The following is a 19,150-nucleotide window of genomic DNA, read 5'->3' on the forward strand; positions in this document are numbered from 1 at the left end:
ACGCTTTGAAAGGGGTCTTCATTTAAGAACTGCTTAACGATTTCAAAGATATCTCAACCATGTAACTCTATTAAAAGATTCCAGAGAGATTTGCTGGCGAGCTGGATGTACAATGGTCGTGCTCATATCAAAGGTGACCTAGCTTTAGGCAAAGCATTATGAACCACACAGAGATATGAAGCAAAGTGAAAACGCACGGTGGTATATAATAGCATAATAGAGAGGTGCTTTATGAAAAGAAACTGGCACGGAAAGGAGCAAGAATGCCAAGCCCCCCCCCCCCCTCCTCTACCATTGCTAGACCACCTTACGCTATAACCCAATTCTCTATATAATCTTTAAGCAAGACGATCATAAACAGACCTTTGGTTATATGTACTGGTATAATTTATCTAAGAATAAACTTTATGCCACGTCATACCAAACTAGTGCAAATATTCGCTAAAATGCTTTGTGATATTATTTTTTAAGTTTTAAACTTTATTTAGTCCAGCCGAGGAAAAGTGCTACAAACGTGTAAAACAAAAGGCCGTTTTGGTGGATCGTTTTGTCGTATTTAATGTATAATCATTATAATCACTCTTTTCTTATTGTCAGATTGAATGCTTCAAATACAGAATGTCAAAATATTTCGTGATTTTATTTGAAAATGTGTAAGAGTTAGGTGCGCTTAATTTCACCTTGTTTTGGCAGTTTTCTGTGACCAGAAACGCCTATGCAATTGCCCAGAAAATTATGCGAAACAATTCGATACTAGGCATTTCATTTCTCACTGAGAGCGGAAAAAGAACATTACACTTTATTTGACATGCAAGGGAAATAGACAGGTAAACAAACAACAAAAATTTTTTTGAAAAGAAAAAAGTCAGTGAATGGCTTTCCATATTTTTCTCTTTAGTTTATCTATATGAAGAATTAAAAGCACATCAAACAAGGTCAGTAAGGAGCACACCGTTAATAGACTCCTTTCCTCTCAACATAATTAGAGTCATCCGGGATAGCTAAAGTCTCGCGGTTTTGCGTAAAATCAAGCGAGATCTCGCGGGATTTGGAGGAAGGACGGGTAAAAAAACACTGGTCGACTACCAAGTTGCTACAATTTAATTACCCAGCTTGGCTGTATGCGTATTCTACGTGTTTTCTCTCCCCTATGTTTTATTTAAGCATTATACTCTTTTTATTCATAACCTTTATTACCGTTTTATAACGTATATCAGAAAATAGATGAAGATCGAGGAGTATAAAAAAACAGTAATGTTGGCAACCCCGTACACGTGTGTTTAGTATCGTAAACTTGTCCCTTGCTGTAGAGTCCACTTAACAACACACCTGGCATCCGACACGGCGTCCATCGCTTGATGAATCACCCTGTTAACACGATGAACGCTGGCCAGGAATGCGCTACACGGCACTACCGTGAAAACACATGTTGCACAGTGATACAAGACAGTTAATGTACCCTGGCAATAAAGTCGCTGTCACTGAGTCCAGGTTTGGGCTTGACAACATCACAATACCTGATGTACTAAGGTATTCAGGAGGTCGTTTTAGTGAAATTTAGCTGTAGGCCTATCTTATGCAGTGCTTTAATTAGTTAATGCATTTAAGCGCTTTAAAGAATAAGATGCAGAGTAAGACACACACTTACACACACACTCACACACAGAAACAGCGCATTCAGGGATCAAATCAAAGTGATACCATAATGCATGAAGCCGTAGTAGAATTCAAGTACACACTTTGCTTCTAAGTCATTGCTTTATATATAAAAAAAAACTCGCAGACAATCGCGATTTGAGCGAGAAATTAGAGGTGTATGTTAACCGATTGAGGCAGCAGAAGCGAACAAATAGCGACAAGACAGAGGTGGCCATACACAGTTAGCTATCAATCTAACCTCTGTACCCCGCGCAGCTTACCTGCCAATGCTGAGGGCTCGCATTCGACATATCATACCCACTTTGTGATATCGTTTTACCAGACCTAGTACACCTAGTCACCTGTGCCTGCTTCGGCCCAGCGGCCACCATTTAAATCGAGATTATCCTTTCTTCGCGTTGAAAATTAAGTTCTACAAACCATTACAAGTGACTGTTTGAATAAAGACAAATGAACGCTATGAATATATATTTGTTGGCAAATCAGCATGAGTCATGTTGTAGGAAGGCTTTACCCCAAGTAAATAATTTCAGATAACATATAGGTTAAGTTATTCTCGAAAAAACAACAACAACTGCAGAACAACAATTTCCTCCTTTTGTTGGAGGTGTAGTGTCCGTTTCATTTCACGTCAAAAGAACTTTTTTCTACTAAGTAGGAAGCAATTGAAATTTCCTAACCGTAGGATATTTCATTACAGGGAGAGAGAGAGAGAGTATCACATACTGGTAAGATGAATTGCGGTAACTTCGAAACTGTACCCTGTAGTCTACTTACACATTAAACGAGGTTTTTAAGAGAGTTGATGCCATGAATGGACATATCAGTCAATCTCAAGAAAATAAAGCAGAAGCCCTGCGGAAGTTCTGACCGCCAAATGGAGAGTTGATCCTCTCGTCTGCTTCAATAACATTTCTGAAAGCGTCCAACGTTCGCCTCAAGACTTTACCATTGAAAATTGGTTAAAAGTTGATTGAATGAATGTTGTGAATGTTTCGGGGCATGTCCGTTAAAAGTGACGAGAATAGAGAGCGTAGTGGTCAGGCGGAAAAAGTCACTTAACTTTACCAAATGCGTTCCTTCTATTCAAGCGAGCCTTGAGATTTATAAAAGATCTCTTTTTCGCCTCCCAGTGTTATGGCATTAAGGGGTCGGGTGTCCCGCCGGAAGGGAAAGATAACTCAGAAACGAGCCCGTTACTACTTCGGACAAAGAAGTGTCGAAAACGTAGGAGAAACATTTGGAAAAACAGAAACAAGATTGGACACTCGATTTTAATATGCTAATTGACCTAGGGGTATTTTTTTCGTTAACTAACCCAAGGAACGCCGATTAAGTAACACGGGTAGAGAGGGACCTCTGTTCACCCTGGGGGTACACCTCCCTTGGGTTCCTATCATTGCGCAATGTGCGATATTAAGTATTACAACATTTATTGAAATTACCCGGCTAAACTAACATCCTTATCTGACCATTCATCTGCGAGTTATTGGTTTACAAAATACCTGACCTAACCAAAAACAGCAGAGGAATAATTCCTCACCCGCTATTGATTCAAATCGCTACATTCTTCCGTCAACATGGGGATCAAGTCAAATACCTCGTAAAACCGCGAACACAACTATTCTTTATCCATCAACGTTTACGATCTCGGCTTTCTTTAATCGATATCTTGAACATATTCTTAACGAATGGTTTCCCATTGTATCCGCAGAAGTGCCGCTAACAACACTCCGGCTTTCATCACGTCGTGGTAATAAAAACCAGAAGAAAAACCCCCAGAAATGGTTAACGCCGTTTACAAACGGACTTTTGTTACAAGAAAAACAATTGGAAAAAGACGGTTCTTTATTTTTGAGCATCCAAGTCAACGCACATGTCGATGCGTTGGCGGGACCATACTGAAGGAATTTACTTCTTTTTCAACATTTAAATCCTCGGTACCTAAACATTTTACTTTCATTTAACAGAGTCTATTTTCGTGTTGTACATATGTAAAGCAAGTCGTAAATAGCACAAAGACGAAAGTGCCGACTGAAAAAAATCATTATGGTTCTTTATCGTAAAATCCAACCCAAGTACTGTGTGCTTTACTTGTATTTGTACCTTCTAGAAATGATACTAGGTATCTGGCCAGCCTTTGTTTTTGTAGATTTTGTTTTTAAAAGATTATTTAAACATTCATTTGATGTTGTTGTCCTCTTCAAATGAGCGATTTCTGAAATATTTAACTCGAACGAGAGAGATGTCCAGTCCTACTCTGGTTTCTGTAAGCACCGTTTCCATTGTTGTTTTGCCAAACTGGGGAAGCAGATGTCGACAGAGGCAAGATGGGTTTTCCACGTGAACTGACGAAACCCCCGAGAACAAAACAAACCGAACTGGAATTCTTTGTTCTAAATGGAGAAATATTCCACATGATTAACATACGCGATCTCTAGCAATGTTTGCCCATAGAGAAAGAGAGAGAGAGGGGGGGGGGGGGGTTGGGAGAGAGAGAGAGAGAGAGAGAGAGAGATTGGGGGGGGTTGGGGAGAGAGAGAGAGAGAGAGGGTTGGAGAGAGGGAGGGAGGGAGGACAAACCCTCCAAACCGTTAAATACTGCATCAACAGGCTCATGTTCTCCGTATTTCCCGTTAGTCACTTAATGAAAGTCTAATGTCTTCCTCGGCGACCACACCGACATGCCTCACTTAAGGCGTTTCACAATTCGGATTCAAACAACATCCCTCGTCTCCTTAAGAGCGTTCCGGTCATCAAGCTAATTCTCTACGACTACCTACAAAGTTGCGGTTGATCTTCTAACATTATAACAAACTTTATAAGAATTCCGGGACAGTAATGAAGACAAAATAAGCTAAATATTTCCCTAAAGGGACGAGCGTCGACTGACCCCGAATCTGTAATGGAGCAATGGACGTCTGATCTATGGAAATATCGCGTGTTAAACAACCTTCTTTAAGAGAGTGGATAAAAAAGATGAAAACTGCGTTGGGTTGGTCGAAGAGAGATGAAAGACATAGACGTATTAGACGTGACAGAAAACCCCTCTAAAGGGGGCTGCAGTTTCATTTCAAAAGATGTTTCTGGACGCGGGTAATGACTTTTGGATCAGCATGCGGAAATGAGGGCCTTGGCTATTAGTTCGTATTCAACTCTCCCCGTGCTACATGGCGTGTCTATAGAGAAAGGTGTGCAGCGAACATCGGCGGAATACTCACCGCTTTTCTTTGATATTACAGTTTGGGACATTGACGGATGGCCAGGGATTGAAGGCAGTTGATGAGTTACCGTGCGGCTTTGGTTAAGATAGCGGACCCCCCCCCCCCCCCCCAATTCCGTACAGCGCAGAACGCACGGGACAATTTCTCAACTGGTATTTTAGAAGCAACTTGATCACAAAGCCATAGTTTTCTAAGCTCCAAAATAAGTCAACGGAATGCCGCAGTATATATATAGTTTCGGATACCTTGATACCTAAGAGGCTTGGCATACATATTTTTGTGTAGAATGCATGTGACAGATGTGAGAAGGATGGAAGTATTTGAACTCAAACGACCTGTCATTTGGCAATATGAAAATGTGGATCTAGAAATCAAAATATGCAATCAATAAAATCAGTGAATTCCATCATAACATTAGTTCCAGATTAAAGAAAAAAATAATATCCAAACACCGAATCCTGGTCATAATTCAAAGTCCGGTCAAGTCTATTACACAAGGTTTCCGACCGGTTAGAGAACGAATTTTTGCCCACTCTCCCCCTTCAACATAAGAGCTTGGGCAATATTTGATACAACAGTTTTAATGAACTTTAAATATTACAACCATTTCCTTTGTTTACATAATTCTGACAGTGTACATATATTCGTTCTTCAAGCTGTCACAAACCGAGTGTGACAACAGCTCGCAAAACCCCCGTAGAAAACCCTTTAATAAGTCCCAGAATACTTGAACACCAAACAAAAAGCAACCTCACCTATATTGATCACCGGGCCAAACACCGAGGCGTCATCCACCGTGCTGCAGTTCCACCGTCTCTCCATAAACTGTCGCTGACACTCCCGGATCCCAAGACGAGCCCCGCGGCTGATGGCCGGCATATGGTCCTGGTAAGTCTGGCACAGCTTGGTCTGCTGGACGGACAGCCCCGGCAGCTGGCTACACAGGGGCTGCGCGCTTAAGATGTACAGCTGGGGGTTCCGGAGAACGCCTAAGTTCCTGGGAGAGAAATGGTGTGAGGCGTTTATTAAAGTTGATGTAATGTTGAGAATTGTGATAACAAAATATGTAGAAATTACTGGGTGGAATCAATATTGGGTAATTCAAAGGAGAATGGGTCTTTGTCTAAGAAGACTGTTACCAAAATTGTTTTAAGATTTTTTTTTTATATAAAAAAGGGACGGAGAAGAAATTGAAAAATTGTAATTAAACTAGAATGTTGTATTTTGAAAAAAAAAAGAACAAGAAAGAAATGAAACAAAAATGGCTTATTCTGAGACATTCTCAATCAAAGTATAAAGATAAGGAAAGGTAAGAAGTTGATCGATACAATATTTTTTCTTTGACCAATCACTTCTCAGGGGCACCGAAAATGCGGGATGACAAGCTCTGGAAATTGCAGAGCAACTATTTTCCTCTGTAATAATAAAGTTATATCTCAATTTGTTGTGGAGATTCATTTTACATGAATGACAATTAACAAATTCAGTGACTTCATTATAGAATTTGGCATTGTACTGATTTCAGTATTTCAGTATTTTTATAATTAAGAGAATATCCACAAGGATAGAAACGCCAAAGAAAATAGATTACGATTTAACCTAGCCAAAAATCCACAGACCTTTACATGGCCAACGATGCGACTATGCAGAAACTTATTTGCTTTTCATTAAAGATAACATTTGAAAATTAGATCAAATCGAATCTTCGTCAAAGATAAAAACAGCAGAAGAAATGAAGAATCATAAAAACACCCGAGAGGGAACGCCACAAATCTAATAACCCAGGAATATTTTACCATACCGCGTTCATATCTAAGGATCAAAGACGCCAAGATCGATATATATTCAATTTAAGCCGTTGATGTTACTCTATTAAAAGCTCATCAGCAGTGGCACGGCGTGTTTCACAACTATTTCTATTTGCATCATTAGGGGCTTCACCAGACGAAAAACTGCAGTGTACTGTCTGTTATTTTAAACAAAACAAATCCCCGCACACACAGTCTATACTGTTAAAAACTAAAAACGTGATCAGTTATTCACTTTTGCCAAAGTGGCAAGAAATTGAACCAGATTGTCTTAAATGTCTTAGTGCTAGAAAATATGGACATTTTGCCTGCACTTACTGATCCATGATCCAGTTTTTCCAAAATGGCCGACAAGGGCTACAGTGTTTGAAAGGGCCTTATATTAATTCGCCACAAATGTAATTTTTGTTGTGGGTGAAACGGTTTATAATCAAAAGCAATATGCTAGACAAAAGTGTAAATGTATCAAAATTAATTTAGATAAATACGACATGTCTATATGACTATATTCATCACCGAAACTGTCACGTTTTTCTCATTTTTATACATTTTACAACCACCCAAACAGCGCTCTTAATTGTTTGTTTTGACACAAGACAACTAATATATCTAGAGGGTCGCAGGTAGTGATAAACCAGAGTAGTTAATTGAGTTGTGTAATTTCTCAGCTTCGATCTTCTGTCTTTCTGGATAGTTTACAATAAATAAATTTCACTACCTTCGCCTAACTGAGTGTTTGAAAAAGAATTTAATGGTTATATATTTTTAAAAAATCAACAAACAAAGGTTCTCCTTCGGAGGTACAATATCATAATCATAATATGATAATTCGTTAGAGAAGATATTATTTTTAGACGAATTATCGATGACAACATGTGAGAGAGAGAGAGAGAGAGAGAGAGAGAGAGAGAGAGGGGGGGAGAGAGAGAGAGATAGAGAGAATGTCGCAATCCAAGCCAGTAAATGTAAAATGCTTTGTGTAACTTGAGCTTTGAAGCACACATTCTGCACATTTAAAGCTATAATAACGGATCTCCCTGTACATAATGCTATACCGTGAGTAAAAGTATTGTTGTATTAAACGTTATATTATAATTACGAGGGGTTTAATTCATCGACCTTAACACCTGAGAGTTTTACATGACAAGGAGTGAAAGAACGACGTAATCAAGCACTGTAATTACAATAATAAAGAACTATAATAGTCTGGTGTAACTGAGTGAATGGTACTTTTATTGTATATTAGAACCTTTAGGTCGAGAGCGCGGTTTGTAATTTTGCCCTTTTCAAATACTTCGAGGATTTCACGTTATTGGATACTGACCTCTCTCTCTCTCTCTCGGTGTGGTGATAAGGGCTATACATATAGTGTATAATTCAAGTAATATACAAACTCCCAGTGGACAAAATTACTTTATTCTAGCAAGGCTTACCTTTTGTCGTTTTTATTCAGAAAACTTTGATACTTAACAAAAAACAGGGAATAAATGAGATGAAAATCACAAGACTCAGTTATGTCAGTTTCTGTAGTCGGAGTTCGAAAGATATAAAATATGGATACACTATAAGTCGGAATGGACAATATTACTCATATAAGACTGCAGAGGCTTAGTGCGTGTGTTCAGCCATCAAAGCATGCGCATTTTCTGCTCGAGGAACCTGGTATTATATCTTAACAAATAAAACACGTGTAGCGATTTTCAAGGTGCGGAGAGAGAGAGAGAGAACAAAGCTGTCGCCCCCCCCCCTCTCCCCCGCCCCTGGAACGCGGCCAATAGCAAGTCAAGTGTGTGTGATCGTTATTGTGTCAACAGAGGTACTAGGACTTAAAGTTTGCCAATATTGTACCGACTGTTGTTATAGACGTGGGATTAGCCCGATTGGAAATTTAATAACATCAGGGTTGAATGGGTGAGAGGGAAGATACGGTGCTTCAAGCAGGGCGGGGGGGGGGGGGGGGGGGTACCAGGGGGGTGGGGAGGTGATGGTTAGGTTGATGCCACAGACGAGGGAAGCTGAGATGGGTGGGGGTGGGGTTAGGATTGCCGTCAAATGAGTGCAGTTCTTCAATTTGAAATTTACAGCCGTTAAATGAGGTTTCTGTTATTCATATGCCAAGGTACTTTAACGCGTTTTTTCGCCTCTTTATTTTAAAGGCCATTTCCGCTACCTACCCCTCTTATAGACACGAAATAAACCCTTGAGAATATATCTGTAAATATTCGGATAGGCACTTGGTATGTGTAATTATCTGTGAAATTCCTCCTCTTTGTTCTGTTTTTTTTTTCTCCACAAAATACATTTGTTATTGTATTGTGTATTTAGCTATTGACAACACATCTTATTGCTTTCAGAACGATTAAGTTTTCAACTTTGTAAGAAATATGGGATAGGTTTGAGAAGCGAACCAGTGACAGCTCTCACCTGACATTTTATCCACACTCTATTGACAAGCTTATCTAACGGTAATTATAATACCTGCAACACTTGAGGACTCTTTTGGAGGTAAATATCTAGAGGCCGAGGCCGGCCCTCACGCTGGGAGATCCCTATAGTTTGTTGACTTTCTATTTAAGTCATAGAAGAGAACAAACAGAGATCGCCTTAGATCTTTATAATTGCACTGTTTCTGATCGTGATTCCTTTAAGATTCACGTTTCTCTCAATCGAAAACGATGCTGACGTTATCAGTGTGTTTGACTGTTGTCTTCTCATTTCACTTACGATTACTATTTGGTGGACCTAGGGTTAGGGCTCTTGTTTTCTGAACACGTTCATAATCGGTCTAACTTAGACCAGGCGTCAACTAAATGACGTCATGAAATTGTTTAACGCACATTTCGGTATTCAGGATTTAAGCTCTTAAGGGGATTACCTACTTAATCAAGTTTTTTTATATCAGTCTCATGATTTTCAGTTTAAGTTTTTCTCGTTATGAACACAACCGGCGTCAAGCTATGAACGTGCCAGGAAAGCACGTGCGGCGACGTCCATTCTCATTGATAGCAGTTTAATCAAAAGATACAGTTTATCGAATTTAGATTCCTCACATGGAAATCACGCCGATGCCGATCTGCAGAGTAATGCCTAGTGAATGGATTACATCCCTGTCTCTTGTCATAAGAGGGATTGATAGCGAACCTTCATGGGGCGAGACTAATGAAAATGTCTTGTGTGCAACACGATGGAGTGAAATCTATCTTCAGATATCAAAGGGAGCTCTCTATTCACCGTACTGTCTACTGGCAATATCGACACAAAACTTGCTTGTCTGATACGCTTGCCGATCAATGAAGGCGCATGACAAAAAAGCTTTGAGACTTCGTCACTGTAGCTGGCCCGGGTTGATACCGTAATGTGTGATACTGGGGGGAGGGGGAGGGGGGGGGAGGGGGAGGGGGTGGGGGGGAGGGGGTAACAGATAATAATGTCGAGATTATTTATTTGAGTTGGGACCTATCGAGAACTAACTGTAGCATAATTATGAAACTGGATTCAATTTTTTTTTTGAAAACTATAATTTATTTCACTTACCACCACATGTGATTAACTGCAGACGATAATAAGATCTGGCCTAACAAGACCACCGCTAGTAAGACGCGGTGTAAGTCACAGCGTTCTCTCCACGCCATTTTGTTCTCCCTGACTTCTAATCCACTGTCTTCACTCACATCAGTGCTGTGTTCCGTTTAAATCTTTCTGAATGATCCTGCCCTCTTACCGCCAGCCTGAAATTGAGAAAAAACAAAGGTTGACATTCCTGCAATTAACCCTGTCACATCCACCTCGCACTACGGCTTCTCCGCAACTCACTTAAAACCTTTTAAAGCGTTTACCGGCGGAGGCAAGAGGTGCACATTTAACGTGTTCTGTTTCAGAGTTGTACAGTGACACTAGCTGCTCTTCTCTCGGTTGATTGCTGGAGTTTCTATAGACTATGATGAACGCTGAAGTATGCTTCAGAGTACTTTGGACTCTGGGTCTATTTAACAGGTTTTAAAAACAACATAACACTGGTAGACTCAACGCTTCATTTAACTCCACAGAGAAAAAATAACGTGTAGGGTTCGTCGGGTTTAAGACCCTCTGTGCTATATTTATATAATAATAATAGTAATAACACGGAAACGTAGAAATATTTTACAACAGCAGGTGGATCTGAAGTGTGGTTTGCCCGGGTGCTTGCGAACTTACTATCACATAAAGATAGCGTTTAAGAAAACTTGCGTCACAAAAATGACTGCACACAAAACCTTAAACGTATATCCGATAAGTAGCATTTCCTGAATATTTTGACTTCTAAACACATATCCCTTGACGGGTTGCCAAGGTTGGTCGGTGAAAAATCTCAGTTTCCTGAGCCCTTTATTTCAACACTAGGCGTTGTTAAAGTTTGTCTGAGCGTTCGTCACTCTGCCAAAACGTAGCAAGGTCTTCAAATGCAGAAAGTATCTGTTCAGACATTTGGGATATTCTTGTTAAGAAATTTTAAGAATCTTCAGCAGTAAAGGTAGAGAGCGGATCTGAGACTTTGCGTTTTCTCTAAGAGAAATGAAAAATACTGAGCACAAACAACAAGTGATTTCGTCCGGTGTCTTCCCCAAACTCTGCCTTCTCAGTGACACAAGGTAAGGAAACACCTAGCGTTCTGTGCGCTCTCACAAAGGACAGGTCAATCGTAAGATTGTATGACAACCAAACTAAATGTCACTGCATTGTGGACGCGAAGTTCGTGTCGTGACCCGCGTTAAGTTGACAGTAATTTGGGATCAGAGTCAATCCTTTCACAGTGTCACTCACGACACTCCTCCCAGCGAAGATGCACCCCTCTTTGTTCTCCGCTCGACAAATCCCAGGGCCTAAAGTTCATTATAATGTTGCCATTGGCCTCGGTATCTTGTTATAAACTTAATGATATGGCCCTGCGAACTAAGATATCAACTCGGTGAGAGGCTTTCTTGTTCCGACTTTGGCACGCCCCCCTCAGGCGTGTGACCGATACTTGGGAGAGTTAGACCGCGTTAACAAATATCACCTTAAACCCAAATGTTTGCTGTTTATTAAAAGCTCACAAACCGCAAGCATATCGCCCATATGAAACTACAGGAGTGTGAATTAGAAGGGAAAGTCGAGAGTTTGACAAAGAGGTGACCCAATCGGATGGTGGTATTAAACGACACAGGATAATGTTTTGATGCTGATATTACACATGTTAACAACAGTGGTTCGCCACACGTAACATGAACTTCCACATGTTCAGCATTGTGAGAAGAAATACATTTCTCCGTCGATACCCGGCATAAATCAAAGTTTGTAAATATTCCAAAATTACTCTATTTTCCGCTTTGTGTTCGCATTCACTTGAAAGTTAATCAAGCGGTTCAGCGACTCGGTGGTATGTTGAACTTTTTTGTCAGTTCGCTCCGATCAAATAAACCGACTAATGACACGAAAATTCGTGTACAAGGGTCGCTCTTGGTAGCACGGAGGGCCTTTCTACACGGTACCTCTGCATCACAATCCCTGGCATCATTGATAATTACTGACCAGAAAAGAGGGTTCTTCTTACGTTTTGTCGTCGGCCCTTGCCCGAGGAGAAAGTTGTGCTTGAGACAGGCCTAGTGTAAACGAGAGCTCGGTGTGTATCAACAAATAGCTAAAACACTCTTGTTGAACTAGAGATTATTAATAAGACGGATAGCTTATACAAAGTAACTAATCCGCGGCCTTAGAGAAACTTCATACATATTTAACCCCCTTCAATGATTTAATCAGTTATGGAAATTCGATGATTCTAGAAATTCTTTGTTCACAAGATATCTATGTTTTTCCATTACAAAAAAAGACGTCTGCCGTGGTACGTTAGCCCTGTATTGCGTTAGAATTGTGTGTGGGAAAAAATAAACGGAAAAGGTGTGCTCGGTTTCAATGCAGTCCCAAATATTTTGACATTTGGTCGCGGTATTTTATTTGTTTGTTCTCCGCCATAATTATTTGTTCCAATAAACATCAAAAGGGGAAGTGGCTAAAATAAGAATTTAAAAAGACTAAAAAACAGCCGCCTTTTTTCTTAAGTGCGTCTTTGCCGGGCAAGACCCCAGACTTAAAACATCCTTTAAACTGCTTAAAAGCACTTAACACTGCCGATGAAAAGGTATAAATCACGAGAGAAACATTAGACGCTCAGTTTACCTGCAAGATGACGCTCGCGATGTTAAGTCCAATTGTCCACTGAGGTCCAGTCCGTGCCGCTCAGATGTACAGCCAAGTGGACAAATCACCCCCGGTTAACAGCCTCTATCAGTCTATTAAAGAGTCAAACGCTTCACGAGCACTGTGATAACATCGAGGCAAGAGTAGACGACATTAAGTAGTAGGCATTGTGCCCAGAAGTACTTAATGATCTTTGGGAGATCGCTCTGGCCACTTACATTATCGTCCGGTCCGTCACTGACGTTAAGTGCGATCTCGGCGTCCTGGGCGTTAAATCCAAGCGTTTCTATAAATGTACTGCTCCTGCTGTCAACAGATGAGTAGTAAACCTTCCACACGCTGTAAAATCCACTGCTAGAGTACTACAGGCTCTCGATTGTATATCGGTGTGTACGTTTTTGGTTCAACTATATCCTGCACTGTGAGAACGAACACACTATGTACTAACACTCCAACTACAGTATGCGACCTATTTTTTTAATCAAATCAAACGCGCTGTCATAAAAGAAATAAAAAAATTCCCGGCGTCGCTGCAGCTGCGTGGTGTGAGTTGCCCTCTGTAGTTGGAAAGTGGTCCAGCTCGCGCGAGCTCAGCCGATGATATATTGACGTCAGGACGCGGTCATTGGACAGAACACAGCGCCACTGTCGCCATCTATCGGTGACGTGGAGCTCTCTCATCCACCGCCTGGTTTACCGTTTCCATTCATCCTGATATGATCCCACCACCGATGAATAGCAGTCTTACAATGTGAAATCATTTAGGCATGCTTGCCTTAAGCTGACTTCTAGAGGAAAAAAAATGCCCCATTCATGCTAAGGTCGCTCCTCGTGGTCCACAGCGTCCGAAGTTCGTTGTGCATTGATAAAGTTTAATTGATAGCGCCGGTGGCCCCGGATTTGAACGGCGAACCACCACAATTTACAACTGCGGTGGTGTAGGGAGACGTACGCCGGCCACAAGTGTGTGTGTGCATATCGTGAGCTGAGCACAAAAAGTCTGCGAAACTATTGCCCGGGACACGGTAGCAGACCTGAACTTGTCTACTGCCAAAGGTTAATTGTTGGCTACCAATCGTCCATGGTACATTGGGTTTTTAAATAAACTGTGGAACATAAACTCAGTAATTTCACTTAGGGCTTGGAAACGGCTACTGTGTTCTAGAGAAGTCAAAACAAATTACCCTCACCGTGTATAACGTATGTCTTTATAATCATTTCCCCAGTAGAAATACCACTGTAAGGACATATTATCCCACCGAAATTGGTTTGGCAATCTTAACACGTAAATCTTGAAACATTAAAAACAATTAATTACATAATGTCATGCTGTTTATTATCATACAATGAACACATTGCCTATTAAGCATTTCTAACTAATCGAGCAATTACAAAAACACTGTCAGACAAATAAATCAAACTCGCTGGAAACATTAAAATTATGACTTATTTTATGGTATGTGGTGTAAACACAATAGAAAATGAAATAAATGGAAAATTACCTATTGTATAACTTATTCTGAGTGCGCCAATTGTTTATTGGGGTATTTAAAATTAAATGAAAACAAATTGGATTTACAGTCCAAATATCCATAATGTTCGTAAGTGTTTAGCATAAGCTACTCAGGAAAACGATTCCACTTCCAGAAGGAAAAATACACAGGTTTTTCAGTTCGAGTGCGGGTCAAGGCGCGAGCTGTGTGATTGACGGCCTCTAAGAAGACATCCTACGTGTACCGCGAGTTAAAAGGAAAACATTTTTCCGTGGCTGGTAATAATTTATGACCAGTACTGTCTGCCATGCTTTTTGATCACTTACTGCAACTGAAGACGCAATGCTAGATGAGGGTGTATCCACGAAAGGGACCTAATTTAACTAAAGAGGACTTTAATTTAAACTAAATAAACCCTTAATAATTTGTTATTATCCGTCTAACACTTTCTGTAGTAGGGTGTAATTTATCATCCACTCGTGCAGACATCTTCATCATCATCATCATCATCATCGTTATTATTATTATTAGATAATTATTGTGACAGCAATGGTAAAATGAGGCATAACTAGACTAGAATTTACAGACTGTATAGAAACGCACCAATGATCTCTAAGCAGCATTAATGCGCTGATCGATACGAGAGACTGTAGATAGTATACGAAATACGCCAAGAATAACACAAACATTCTGGCTCTAATATGACACAGGTAAAAATCATACCAAATGAACTGATAGGCTTACTTGAGTTTAAAATTGTTAATTGATAATTAGCCTATATGAGAAGATACAAGAAAAGTCAAACCGTCTTCAGTAAATGTACGCACACTTTTTCATCTAACGATTACTTTTATGATTTATATGTCGAAATTATTTTCTTTTGCTTTCATCTGTAAAATATGATAACTTCTGTAAGGTTGGCTATGGTGAAATTTTTTTTCATTGTCGCTTGTGGTAAAAGGTAAATCGATTTAAAGAAACTAAACGCTTTTTACCTCCGAGGTGAGGCATTTCCACAAAAGACTCAAGGGTAGTTTAACATATTTTTGAAATTGTTTTTTAACAGTTTCCTGTGTGTCATCATCATTCTTATCGATCAATCATGAAAAATGCACCTTGAAAGTTCCTGTGCTTTGAAAAGAGTTTCTTCTTTTATAATGAGAGGGCGTATTAAGATAATTTCCTAGCGTAAAGCAATTCATTTTACATAACAGCTCCGCCTATTGCTGTTGCGTGTGCGGTTGATGCAGACCAAGATAACAACCAAACAAATTAAATGCTTCAAAATTCATTTCCGCTGAACACCTCTCCGCTAAATAAGGCTCGAACTTTGGCGCCCTAACCCCCCGCAGAGGTCGTAGTTCTTTCACGCCTCCGAGGTCAAAAGATTTCCTCCCTTAAAAATGACAGGCTTGTCTGCATTGGATCCTGTTTCAAGCCTTGAGAGAAATACATCATTGAGGAGAGTTTACGCCGCGTAGGTCAAAGGGAAGTACTTCGTGCCATAAACAATCACGCAGAGCGGGGGAAAGGTTTAAAAGAGAGTTGACTGGGTGCAGTATGCGACTTTTACGAAACAGGGGATTCTTTTTTTCTGCTCAAATTTGGTAGATTTATCCAACGCAACGCAGAATGCTCCCATTGAATATGGATGCAGTGACAAACTTAATAAATATGGTGTGTGTTTAAGTTAACGAGAGAGAAAGAGAGAGAGCTTCTTTAAAAATGCAAAAAACGCGTCAATCACTGGATGACGTGCTCTCATATAAACCGATCACTTTAACCCTAATTATCTCCTCACATCACCAAAGATGACGCCTGACAGAGAGGCAATAGCTATCCACACTTAAACTAGAATGTCACAAACAAAACCCTCAAAAGAAGTCGACCTGTCTCTCGTGACAAGATCGCGTGACTAAAAGACATCAAACTTGGACAAAAAACAAACCAGTAGACCACTGCAGTAGAACTTTTGCCCAAAATTGGACATAATGATCGCCGCAAATAACACCTTAAAGACAGGACGATTACAAAAGAGTTATCGACAGTGCGTTCGATGGGAACCAGTCGTGGGGAGATTGGGGCTACTAATAACTGTACACAAACTGGGGCATATGGTTGCCCCCTCTGTTACCTGCGGTGCCGGTAGATATTTTTGTCTTCTGTGTGCGTGTGTGAGACTCTGATACAGAGAGAGAGAGGGAGAGAGAGAGAGAGAGAAAGAGAGAGAAAGAGAGAGGAGGGGTAGAGAACGTGTGTGTGAAATATACTGAGCTGCCTACTATACAGTATTTTGTGTTGTAATATTACCTCTGCTCTTTTTAACACTTGTTAACATAATCTGTAAGCTTTTTATATACATACTGTAGCGAAACTTAATGTTCAAAGCAATCTAATCAAAATGATCTGTAGAACAAACAAGGACTACTACTGTACCCACTGTTAGCTATTAATAAGTTAAATTATGAATAAAGTGAAAAAATGAAGGGATTCGTCACTGTCGCTGGTCAACGTTGAATGTTGGCAATATGACTTCATGAATCAAATTTTGTAAAACATCTTTAAAAGAATGAAATCAGAATTCAGGTGGCTCATTGGCAAGTAAAACCCCTTAGAGAGGTCAATTATAAGAGAGATCACCAAACAGTTTCATGAGATAGGAAACGTACATCTGGGAATTCAAAGAACGTTTAATAACATACCGCAATAACTGAAAAGATGCAAGAATTCTGAGCTATTCCTTTTTAAAAATCTTACCCTCCAAAAGTAAGCATGTAAAGCTTCACCATAATAAACACCATAAGCATATGCAACCTTACCGTATATCTATCGAGGAACACTCCACAATAGCTGTTACATGTATCAGAGATGGATGTTACCCTAGAAGTTACGCTTGCTTCCAACGTCAAAATGACGCCAACGGCGATACGCTATCTACGTGCACTCAATCTCACTTTACGGCAGCCAAAAAATGACGGCAACCCAACTCGGCAACTTCGTCCATACATTTATGAGTTCAGCGTGGTTTATGTTTGCCCCGTCATCGGTCACATTCCTCTAACCGCTGCGTTGGTTATGCGATTCGGTAGGTGCAAGTACGGTTGTCTGTTTTATAAAAATATTTTCATCAAAACACGTGGCTGAATAAAAGCAAACGTTTTCGTCATGTAGACCTTGTTGTCTGCGTGGCTATATCACTGTGAGGACGACGCACGGCCTCCTTTATAAAACTACAAAGTGTCTAAGCTTTTTTTTTCATTCGCCTGACGAGGTGTTTTTCGTTTTTTCCTCTTTTTCTCTTTTTTCTACTTCAGAGCTTGCAATTTTTGCTCCAATTCTTTTCGCGTAAACTGACCAGTTTTCAAAATGCCACAATTATGATAAGGTTAAAATACATATGTGCCAAAATGTGTATATAAAAATACGCTTGAATAGAACAACAACCTAAATGTTGTTGCTATATCTACTTTTTAGTTGTTTACTACTTTTTATTGACAAATTTTATCACAAAAGACAAAAAAACTTTATTATTACTCAAACGTTTCTTGAAACTTATAATTGATTAGATAATATACGAAAACAAAAAGGAATAAAGAATTTAAATTCAGAAGACCATAATTCGTAAAACGAAACAGGATAACAACAGCTAGCGCTGGTTCAGCATCACCCGGAGACGAACAAAAAGAAAAAAAAATATGTGGATCACTTTTTATTTATGCTGTAACAGAAATTCGGACGAGAATTTTTGGGCAATGTGGTCCTTATGGCGAAACAGCCAGGGGTATTTGAAGAATGCAGTCACTTTTCTCCTATCTCACGACTTTTAGCAGAATACTTAACGCGGACCAGATCAGTGAGAGACGGTAATAACAAAGGCGGTCCAAGAGCCTGTGTTTATTACGGTCAAAGGAAAGACGCATGTTCGACAACGCGCGCTTCGATATTTGAACGCATCTGTGTGAAATGAACACGAAATTGCAGCTTTTTTGATAATTTTTTTCATATAAAAAACGAATGTTTTTTAGACATTTATTTAATCGTGAGTTTAGATAAGTATGTACCCTACGGAGAGAAATGTCAACGCTAGTCAACGATTTTGCTCCGCGCGGTCGTTTCCATCCAAATGTTTTAATGATAAATAAATTGATTAAAAACAACAAGAGCAAAGAATCTGACTGTTTATGACTAAGACGCGGAAGAAAACTGTATAATTGTTCGTTAGGGAAACACAAATCTCTCACATACAGGTTCGGAATTACCAGCTCTCCAAAGGCGCGAAAAAAACCCAACACAACCTGCGCCTTGTTGCTTTGATTGTAATAAAAATGTTGACCACATTTTCCTCGGTCTGAAAGTGATCAGTGTTTTCATTCACGTCGTGGGACGTTTGTTTTCTTTTAAAGACCTTTGCACTTAGAGAGAATAACTGGGCATCAGCGAAAGAACAACTTGATCTATTTAATGCATGGCTTCAACGCTAGTGGAATGAGAAACGCACACCAGTTATCACTGAGTCGACATTCACGGGTTTTCGGTTATTGCATTGCCAAGAATCATGCAACTGAAAATAGCGATACGCTTCCTCGTGCTTCGTAACGCAAAACACATTGCCGTCGTTTGTTCGTCGTATTCTTTTAATTTGCTCTGTCAAATATTCGGCAGGTTTCATTGATTAACCTTCTCCGCCAGAATTCCACTCCCATATGGTCATACGGCAGCCTTCCTTTCATGCGTTTTGATAATCAATATGAGG

The 19,150-nt window shown here is 39.9% G+C and overlaps 1 protein-coding gene across 7 annotated transcripts in view; it reads right to left on the minus strand.

Annotated features, from left to right (window-relative positions):
- Positions 1-19,150, minus strand: part of LOC106162446 (protein Wnt-5b) — a 62,440-nt gene that overhangs the window by 18,403 nt on the left and 24,887 nt on the right. For 4 of the 7 annotated variants that reach the window (XM_013539745.2, XM_013539747.2, XM_013539744.2 and 1 more), the window contains 2 exons: positions 10,226-10,419; positions 5,639-5,880 (listed from right to left, as the gene is read on the minus strand). In XM_013539745.2, coding sequence (XP_013395199.1) covers positions 5,639-5,880; positions 10,226-10,323 — 340 coding nt within the window. In that variant the 5' untranslated portion in view covers positions 10,324-10,419. Of the gene's footprint in view, positions 1-5,638; positions 5,881-10,225; positions 10,420-10,527; positions 10,552-12,883; positions 13,504-19,150 lie in introns of those variants that run through there. The other 3 variants (XM_013539748.2, XM_013539743.2, XM_087015260.1) reach the window with 3 other exon arrangements.

Source organism: Lingula anatina, chromosome 6, assembly GCF_051362555.1.
Source record: "Lingula anatina isolate TDL-2025a chromosome 6, LinAna3.0, whole genome shotgun sequence".
In the NCBI taxonomy this organism is placed as follows: Eukaryota; Metazoa; Brachiopoda; class Lingulata; order Lingulida; family Lingulidae; genus Lingula; species Lingula anatina.